Source organism: Zalophus californianus, chromosome 2, assembly GCF_009762305.2.
Source record: "Zalophus californianus isolate mZalCal1 chromosome 2, mZalCal1.pri.v2, whole genome shotgun sequence".
In the NCBI taxonomy this organism is placed as follows: domain Eukaryota; kingdom Metazoa; phylum Chordata; class Mammalia; order Carnivora; family Otariidae; genus Zalophus; species Zalophus californianus.
In genome coordinates, this window is record NC_045596.1 from 122,200,039 (window position 1) to 122,209,670 (window position 9,632).

Sequence of the window (9,632 nt, forward strand, 5' to 3'; positions counted from 1 at the left end):
CATGATGCTGAAACAAAATTTCAACTTTTAAAGCTATTCCTGCCCCCCAAAAAATCCTTGCATAGTAAGATTTCCCTATCTATATAAGAATAAGCATCTTAGAATAAGAACTTTAAAAATCCTAAGTAATTCTTTCAAAAATAAATAGACATTTTTCTCCCTTTTTTCCCTTCTATTATAAGTCAAAAAAGAATCATAAATTCTACTCATTCCAATCTTGGATGTTAAAAATGTCTGATTTCTTTAATTCTAGGAGAATCCCATGTTCAGCGACACCCGGATCAATAAATAACATTATCTACATGTCTTCATGATGAATTTTGACATGGTATGAAAAATCCCAATTTCTCTCTTAAAACATTTAATATTTAATACCTATGCCAGCAAAGAATATACTTTAAAACATACAAGTTAGTTAAAAGTTATAACATGCACCATTTGAGCAGCATGAGTCCTGACAACAAAAGTTCATTCACAAAAGTTATGGAAACCCAACTAAACATCCGTAACTTAAATGTGCCACAGCATTCACCACCATAGTCACCACCACAATCTGAGGAAGACCTAAAGTAGATGCTTCATTCAGTTCAGTTGCTGTATTAAAAACATACCCATTATAACCACACCCTCAGGGTCTGTGTTGTTCAACTACAAAATTTCTATAATATGTAGGTTCAAAACACAGTCCTTTGCTGAAGTTCAAGTTATCTTTTGTTACAGTGAAGCTTTGAGGCCATAGTTACATACATCTTTACAAAAGAATTCTGAAATTTCAAAATAATAAGCAGAAATTAAATTTTTCTCCCTGCTTATCACATGCCCCATAAGTGACAATACCTCCGTTTTTAATGACAGTCCACTGTTAAAGAATATTGTTGCAACAGCAATGTAGGAGACGGTTATTTCTGGCTTCAGTGGTCCTAAAGAGACAGAAATGAGTTACTGTTAGATAAGAATTTCCAGCAGATAACTTAGTATGAAAGAAGAATCCATTGGGGGAGGGCAAATAGTACTTCAAATCTTAGTGTTGCCCTAGTATACTACTGTTCTGACAGAGTTCAGCATTTGCTGTGATGCAGTCTAACTCCGAAGGGGATTTTCCAGAAGGCAAGGACCATGGCTATCCAGTTCAGCACAGGATCCTCAGACCAGAAGAACACTGTCCTGGGTGACAGCAGATAGGCAACCTCCTTTAGTATTAGGACCTAACTGCATCTGCCACAGTATCAGTGTTTATATAACAATCAAAATTCCCCAAACCAAAAAAAAGAAAGAGAATCAGTGGAAGAAGGTCCCTTCTCTTTAGCAAATATTACTTTACTCCTTCTAGGATACCAGAAATAAAAACTTGTATTTATGCACACATTCAATTCTGCCCAAGGGTATTCATTTATACAAATATTTTTTTGAGCACTTACTATGTGAATGAGATAACGCATATAGATTAATAGAGTACTAATAATAGGTTAGGTTTGCAATTATCATTACACTGTGCCAGGCCCTGGCTATACTGTAGTGAACCAGACAATCCTGATTTTGCCCTCTGGAAAATCCTCTCTGGAATTAGGCTGGCATCACCCCAAATGTGTTAATGCTATGAGGACAATAGCAGCAACCCTGATACTTACTTCTTTTTGTAGCCTATATACAATTGTCTTAAAGACCCAATGTGTTAACCAAAGAACAACATTCTTTTAAAAGATGTAGTCTGAGAAAATGCCATTTTGTACTTATGTACCAGTGGTTCTCCAGCAACTGCAATTTTGCCTCCCACAAACATTTGGCAATGTTTGGAAATTCTTTTTGGTTGTAATAACTCAGCAAGTGGGGTGTGTTACTGGCATCTAGTAGACAGAAATCAGTTCTGCTAAACAAGCTAGGAGGCACAGGACAGCCCTCCCAACAACAAAGAATTAACGCGTCCAAAATGTCAATAGCGCTGAGGTCGAGAAACACTGGCATATGCCAACATTTTAAAATCTGATCACCTCATATTTGACATTCTATTCAGCCCTCTCATGCTGAGTTGAATAGTGTCCTCCAAAATTCATGTCCACCCAGAACCTCTAAATGTGACCTTATTTAGAAATTGGTTCTTTGCAGATAGATGTAACCAAGTCAAGATGAGGTCTTATTAGATTATGGTAGACCCTAATCCAATGACTAGTATTCTTACAAGTAGAGGTAAATTTGGACAGAGTCACGCACAGAGGGAAGATGGCCATGTGAAGACAGAGGCAAAACCTGGAATTATATTATCATAAGCCAAGAAACACCAAGGACAGCCGGCAACCACCACAAGCCAGAAGCCAGGAAGGATTCATCCCTAGAGTCTTCAGTGGGAGCATGGCCCTTGACTTCAAAATTCCAGTCTCCAGAATAATCTCTGGAAAATAAATCTCTGTTGTTCTACGCCACCCAGTTTGTGTGAATCTGGTGTGGCAGCACTAGGAAACTAAGATCCTCCCTTATGCAACAAGACCACAATCATAGGTCGACCGTTCCCTGTGGCCCTCCACCATACCCACAGGTATTGCTCAATAAGTAAGACCAAGCTCAGGAAAAATCACCATTCAGTCCACAAATATTTACTAAGCAACTCTGATATTTTAGGCATTTGTACTATATCAATGAACAAAAAGAAACAAAGATCTTCTCAAACATAGCAATAAATTCTTGTATATACTTGGCATTTAAACAAATTTTTTTTGCTGAGATTTTAGAAAAGGGAGCAAAAGGAAGAAGGCAAGTGCAAAAGGCATTACATTTCAAGGCAGTAAAAGTATTCCAAAACTTAAAAAGAGGTGCGTTTTTTATACTTGTGAGTGAATCTGTCTCTGCAGCTCACACTTAGAAATATTTTCTCTACAACTGAGGAAGCTGATTCAGGAACAGATTTTAAAGTCAGGAATCTGACTTGTTTTGGAAGTAAATGCCTTCCAGGCATTTTAAATAGTTTGTTTGTTTGTTTGTTTGTTTGAACTCATTTTTATTCTCCTCCAATCCTGGGGCACCTGGGTGGCTCAGTTGGTTAAGCAACTGCCTTCGGCTCAGGTCATGAATCTGGTGTCCTGGGATCGAGTCCCACATCAGGCTCCCTGCTCAGCAGGGAGTCTGCTTCTCCCTCTGACCCTCCCCCCTCTCATGCTCTCTTTCTATCTCATTCTCTCTCAAATAAAGAAATAATATCTTTATACTCCTCCAATCCTTTGCTTTTTATGAGACCTTATTCTTGTCAACTACACCTCTGCCCACAGTGGAGCCCCAGAATTTCTATGTAGGATGAGTTAAAATGAGCAATGTGGTCACAAAGGAGAGCAGGGGACTTGTCCAAAGATACACCTCCACAGCAAGGACATGGTTTCTTTAGACTGCATGTTTCTTTGGGGCAGCTAAAGCATCTACGTTAGTTGGCCAACAACTGTATTTTTTTAAGAAGCTAACTCCTCCATGCTACACACACACACACACACACACACACACACACACAAATACACATGATAACTATGAACTGATTGGCATAATTCAGTGGAATGATTCCTGGCTTTTAATGCTTTAAATTCTAGAGATGGGGTACACTGTTTTTTGTATTAGACGCACATCTCAACAACTTTAATCCATGGAAGAACATGATGAAGATATTCCATGTCTTTCTACAATGTACCTTTCAAAAGCCTGGGAGGCTCAACTGGTTAAGTGTTCAACTCTTGATTTTTGGCTCAGGACATGATCTCGGCTCAGGGCATGATCTCAGGGTTGTAAGATCTAGCCCTGCGCTGATTTCCGTGCTGGGTGTGGAACCTGCTTTAGATCTCTCTCTCTCCCTTTCCCTCTATTCCTCTCCTGCCTCTCTCTCCCTCGCTTAAAAAAAAGGTGGAGTGAAGAAGGAATTAATTCTGATTTCAAGAAACCTAAAGCCCCTTTGAGAAGTGATCAACTGAAATTCTAATAGATTGCCCAAGTTGGGAATGGGGACCTAGAAGTCACACAGGCCTGAAATAAACACTTGGTAAATATTTGCCCAGAGGTGAGAGTTGAGACTACATATAAAAATGAGATCTGGCCTCTCTCCAAGATAATGATTATATACTCCATGTCACCAAAATAGATCTGAATAAGACGTGAATCTTAAGATGGCTATAAAGTTCAATGCAGAAATAAAAGTTTTAGCTTTTCCTTTAAACAAAAGCAAAAAAAAAAAAGTTTCTCAGTGAAAATGGAGTAGGGTAGCAAAATCAGAAGAAAAATTAGCCAGAAAAAATGAGGTAATTTTGGGGCTCTCCAAATCCATGCTTTTTATTGGGGGAGATTAAAGAAAATGATTTGGAATGCTTAAAAATGCAAGGAACTGTTACCATTTCATAAAATCTACTTATCACCAAGTAAATTTCACTTCTAAACCTAATATAGGATACTAATGCAAACACACTTTAGCTTCAACATGTTTCTGCTTATGTTTTTTAATGGAAAAACAAAGCAGTTTCCTTTTAGGATTTATGTCTTATTAATGTCAATAATCTAAATTAAGATGCAGGTAGAAATGAGAAACTTACTCTGTCCTTCCAAAGAAGGAAACCTTTCTGTTCCCAAGAATGAATAGCACAGTGTTAGACTCTGGTAAACTCTAAGGTGTGCATAGCTCAGGGCTTCCCTGGGTTTGCACTGGGACTGGAACAGATTATCAACACCTCAGAATCTACACATTTACATTTACCCCGACTATTTTCAACTTCTCCTATATATTTAAAAATGAAATGTACCTGAGTAAAAAGGACAGTGAACTAAGAATTAAATTATCTAGGCTCGTACATGTGATGCTTTTTCCCATTTGGAAAGTCACTCGACATCTCTAACTTTCAGGTTTCCATCACCTATAAATTTCCTTTGATACATAACTCACCTATTGGCCGTACAGACTGTTTTTAAAGGGAGGTCAGATCATAGGTATGATATTTTTAAGTGTGGAGGACTTGCACTTAAATCACTTCAGTATAAAAAGTGTAGTCGTTAAGGTATCGATCCAGGTAAAGATGAAGTGAACATCTTAACAAATTTAAGACTACCAAAACTTTTCCTATTTAAAAGAATGTCTAGGAAACCGTTCTATTGAAAATTGTTCAGTCAATATGAAGGCACTAGAAATCACAGTTCCCAAGTGTACAGAGCCCATAAATGGAACCTATGACTAAAAATTATAAGTACAAAAAAATAGAAATAAAAAAATAAAAATTACAAGTACAAAGAAGTGCTTTGGGAGCGCCTGGATGGCTCAGTCGGTTAAGCATCTGCCTTCAGCTCAGGTCATGTCCTGGGATCAAGTCCTGCATTGAATGGGGCTCCCTGCTCATCGGGAAGTCTGCCTCTCTCTCTCTCCACCTGCCTCTCCCCCAGCTCATGCTCTCTCTCAAATAAATAAATAAAATCTTAAAAAAAAAAAAGAGGTGCTTTTGACCATTCTAAAGAGCAAGATGTAACAGAAACATTTTCAGCAACCATTCCTCTCCTTATCCTAGATTTTTGTTGTTTTAACTTGTGAAGTGAAAGTGTTATTTGGTACTATTTGGAGGTTTATTTTTACTTAAGAGGTTTCACAGGTGGGAAGGTTAATTAAAAGCTCAACAGAATTACCAAGAACTTAGCCTGACAGCCTATATAGGAAAACCCAAACAATCGTTTGTTCTAATTTTTTGGAAAAAGTAATTTTTACACATGGACAGTTATCAAATCACATGAGTACACTGTTATTTAATATTAGCTGATTCTGCTCTGCTCTTTTGAGCTAAAATTGAGGCACTGAAAATGTCTTTATTGCACAGAGCCCTTCTTTAGAATATTCATTTTAAATTATTTTTGCCAAGAAAATTTGTATGGGTTTTGCAACTAGTATGAAAAAAAGGGAGAGCCCTGGTGTCCAGTGCCTCTTTCTTGAGCTAGCTAACTAACCAAGGATGAGTCACCTGACCTCAGGTCTCAGTATCTTCAACTGTAAAAGCAGCTTGTTGGCTTAAAATACTTAAAGGTCCCTTTCGGCTCTTAACATTCTACTCTTATAATTAAACAAAGAAGTGAATTATCCTGGATTAATGGCATAAGTACCAGTAAAAATCAGAGGCAATATTTCTAAGATACGATAATATACCAAAACTTCAAGAAGCAGAGACAGAAGGAACAAATAAGATTACAGAATCCATCTTTCCTAGGGCTTTCAAGAAGCCCTAGGGAAGATGATTCAGCGTTCAATAACCCTTCTTCCCACAGCATCCTGGGACTATAAAATAAAAGGCATTTTACCAAAGCTAGCCCCTGCAGATTTAAACATAAAGATAATACCTGTAATTACACCTTAACAATGAGCAAATAAGAGATCTAACACCATAAGCTAGAATGTGTGCTACTGAAGCTAGTTAAGTGTACGTTCCTGATCACCACAAAGACACTCTAACTTTAATTCTGCCCATCCAGCTAGCTCCAGGAACAGAGGGTACTCATTTGACAGAACTCGAAATACCAGCATTCACAAGTTTTCCAAAAGCTCCCAGGGAAGCCAGGTCAAAGATCTTCAGAAGGAGAAACCATGATGAACATCAGCTTTATTCTCAGTTACGTATTCTACACATTTTGTACTAGTTGAACACAGAAGGAAAAAACATAAAATAAAAAGTTTTGATCCTCATAATCTTTGTTCAAATAATTCCTTTTAAAATATTCCCTACAGCTTCTTCTAAATGGAGGAATTGAGGGTAGATGGTAGAAGGAACCACTGCTCCAATGAGAGATTTCATTCACTTCCAACATGTTTTAACAAAGAGGTATATATAACTTCAAATAGCCTACCGAGCACTTCCTAAAAGATTGTGTGTGCTCAATTCTGTCCTTAGTTGTCCCTGTTGTATGGCTGACCTATTAAAACTCTCAATAAAGGTGGGAACTGACAAGGTCAAAAAGACAATGAATTGAAGAAGTTCAATTAGTGTTTATGAAAAGGAGGACACGATTGTCTAAGGGTGAAAAGGCAGGGAGGAGAATAAAAGACTAATAATATTTCCAGTCGTTTCCACGAATGCCCACCTCCACATTACAAGGCTCCCACTATTCAGAAATCTGAGTATGATTTTAGCCTGCCTACATTTCCTTGCCAAAATACACACTACACATAGCCTAACACAGACTGTATTTGTTAGAGTACTAACAACTGAGTCCTGGCAGCACACGGAAGTAGTGTCCTGTAATGAAAAAGTGCAACGTGTCAGTCGGCTTGGGAGTTTCTGAAGCGGCGGCAATTGCAGCAAATCCTCACTCTGCAACATGTGGGCCACAAAATCTGAAATGGAGAATGAAGGGTATCCCTTTTTCTTTTTCTTCCCCCACCCCCTTTTTTTAAACGTGGCGGCGGGGAAGGGGGAAGATCCGGAAATAGACAAGGTAATGGTGGCCACGCCAAGATAGATAAGGAACTCCTGGCAACCTAGCGTCCCTTGGGATAGGATGCTACTTTGAAGGCAAGAGGAGTAAGTTTCACTCTCAGTAAGCTCACTCCTTAACACTAAGGATACTCATTGATTGTTCGAGGAAAAGGTAACCTGCGTTCAAATTCCTTTGCCCCATTCCTAATTACAATCTGGGGTTGGTAAATTAAAACATCAGCAAAAGGGCCAAATGACACCCCGAGCTGGTCAGTGCCCTTGAGAGAACTAGCCACTTCCCAACTACGGTCTCCCCCTCCTTTCCCGGCTCGAAAATTAGTTTTGAAGTGGGAATCGCGATGGAGCGTTCAGAGGTGCAGCACTTACCCCCATTCACCCCTATAGATGGCTCCAGTTTAGCTCCAGCGATAGCCAGCACTATTCCAATCATGAACCATTCTTTCCTCATTCTCTCCAGCAGCCTCATGTTTGTTAGGGTGGGTGGGTTTTGTTTATTTGTTTGGCTTTTTTTCTTTTTAAGCTGCGATCGCTTAATCCCCGGGGCGTCTCCACACTTTCCACGGTCCCTCCAGACATGCAGCAGGGCAAGTCAAATTGCCACTTGTAAACTAAAGACCAGGGGGTTGCTCCGGCGGCTTTGAGGAGGGCTGGGAGTAGTAGTATCCAGTGACAGGAAAGTCTCACTGAGCGCCGCCATCACTACCACGCGCCTCATAATAGACGCGCACATTGCCACGGCCGCTCTATCCGCCGCTCCCAAGCACAAATGCTCTGGAGCGGACACGGCCCAAGTCGGCCAAGGCAGGCGATCAGATAAAAGAAACTGGCTGCCTGGTGGGGCTGATAGACGCCACCGCCAGGACCTGCGGAACCTAAGGAATGACTGGTGTTCGGAGCGACGTTAGACTTCACAACCACCCAGCCTTATCGAGGGTCCCGCTCCGACAAACCTTTAGGCACAGCTGCCCGCGCCCCTGGAGCACATCCATGGAGAAACTTTTTTTTGCTTCGCCATGAACTTGCGGGAAAGGTTAGCATGGACTCCGGGCAGGGATTTCTCCGTTGGCAGCTGCGGCGGCGGTGTTCAGGGGTTTTTTTTGTGGCGCGCTTCTTCGGGGCATTACGACGCTTCCGCCAAGCCGGCGTTGACGTGTGCGCCGGGGGAAGGGAAGGCCACTCTCGGTCTCCAGGTTCTCCGCGGCAGTCCCAGGAGTTAAGAGGCGCTCCGATGTCAGCGCGGGAAGACGGCTCCTTCTTTTGGGGAGTTTTAGCCCCGAGGATGGGTTGAAAATTGGACGTTCACCTAACACCCAAGTCCGCAGGACCCCTGCCTTCCAGCATCCTCTGCATCCCGGGAGGGCGGTTGGGACCAGCCAGGTCTGTGGCTTGTTGGACCCGAGGCCCCGAGGCCCGAGACCACGCAGGCCCCCGGGAGTGGGGAGGTCTGCAAGGGTTCAGCCTCTCCCGGGAGCAGGGGACCAGGTCTTCCTTCGAGGGCAGTGATGAGTGCTCAAGCTCCCTCCCAGCGAAGCTGAGGATAGGCAGGGTGGGGTCCGAGCAGGGGAGTCTACAGGGTTCGCGAGTGCACGCTCTTGCTTGACCCTCAGGGCCTGCCCACCCAAGCAGCAGGACAACTGTGGGAAGGGGGCCAAGGACCTCAAGGCAAAAAAAAAAAAAAAAAAAATGAGCCTAATATAGAGGGGAGCTCCCGCCTTCCATTGGCCCTCGTGCTGGATTCTATGTGTCCCCCAGTTTCTCCCTTGAGGTTTTCTAGCAACCACTGACATTGATTATTTCATGAATGGACTTTTTACTCCTAGACCCAGCAGGAGCTTCAGCTTCTCCCCGGTATGCACCAAAATAAATGAACAAATAAAATACCATCTGACATTTTGAAGTAGTGTGGTGTCTAACTGTGGAACCTCAGGTTTGGAAGAGACTTCTAGGATTGTTCAGTGATGCCAGCCTTTAATTCTGAATTTATTTGGAGATTGAAAGAGACTCATTTGGTAATTTCCTCTACTTATTTAGCTTTATCTTGTTGACATGACTTGCTGTCCAAAAACTAAGCCAGTTTTTGCAGTTATGCTACCAGTTGTAGGTTACACAGTGTAGAGTGTCATCTAATTATTACATCAGGCAGAATGACAAAAAGTGAAACTCAAGATAAAAAGAACTTAATAGGAAGACATAGATGACATTAAACAG

General features: G+C 41.3%; 1 protein-coding gene across 11 annotated transcripts in view; it reads right to left on the reverse strand.

Annotated features, from left to right (window-relative positions):
* Window positions 1–9,254, reverse strand: part of SLC10A7 (solute carrier family 10 member 7) — a 282,178-nt gene extending 272,924 nt beyond the window's left edge. For 10 of the 11 annotated variants that reach the window (XM_027598365.2, XM_027598359.2, XM_027598363.2 and 7 more), the window contains exons 1-2: window positions 7,791–8,362; window positions 838–920 (exon numbers count right to left, since the gene is read on the reverse strand). In XM_027598365.2, the coding sequence (XP_027454166.1) occupies window positions 838–920; window positions 7,791–7,890 (183 nt within the window). In that variant the 5' untranslated portion in view covers window positions 7,891–8,362. The other variant, XM_027598358.2, reaches the window with a different exon arrangement.
* Between the last annotated feature and the right edge of the window lie 378 nt (window positions 9,255–9,632).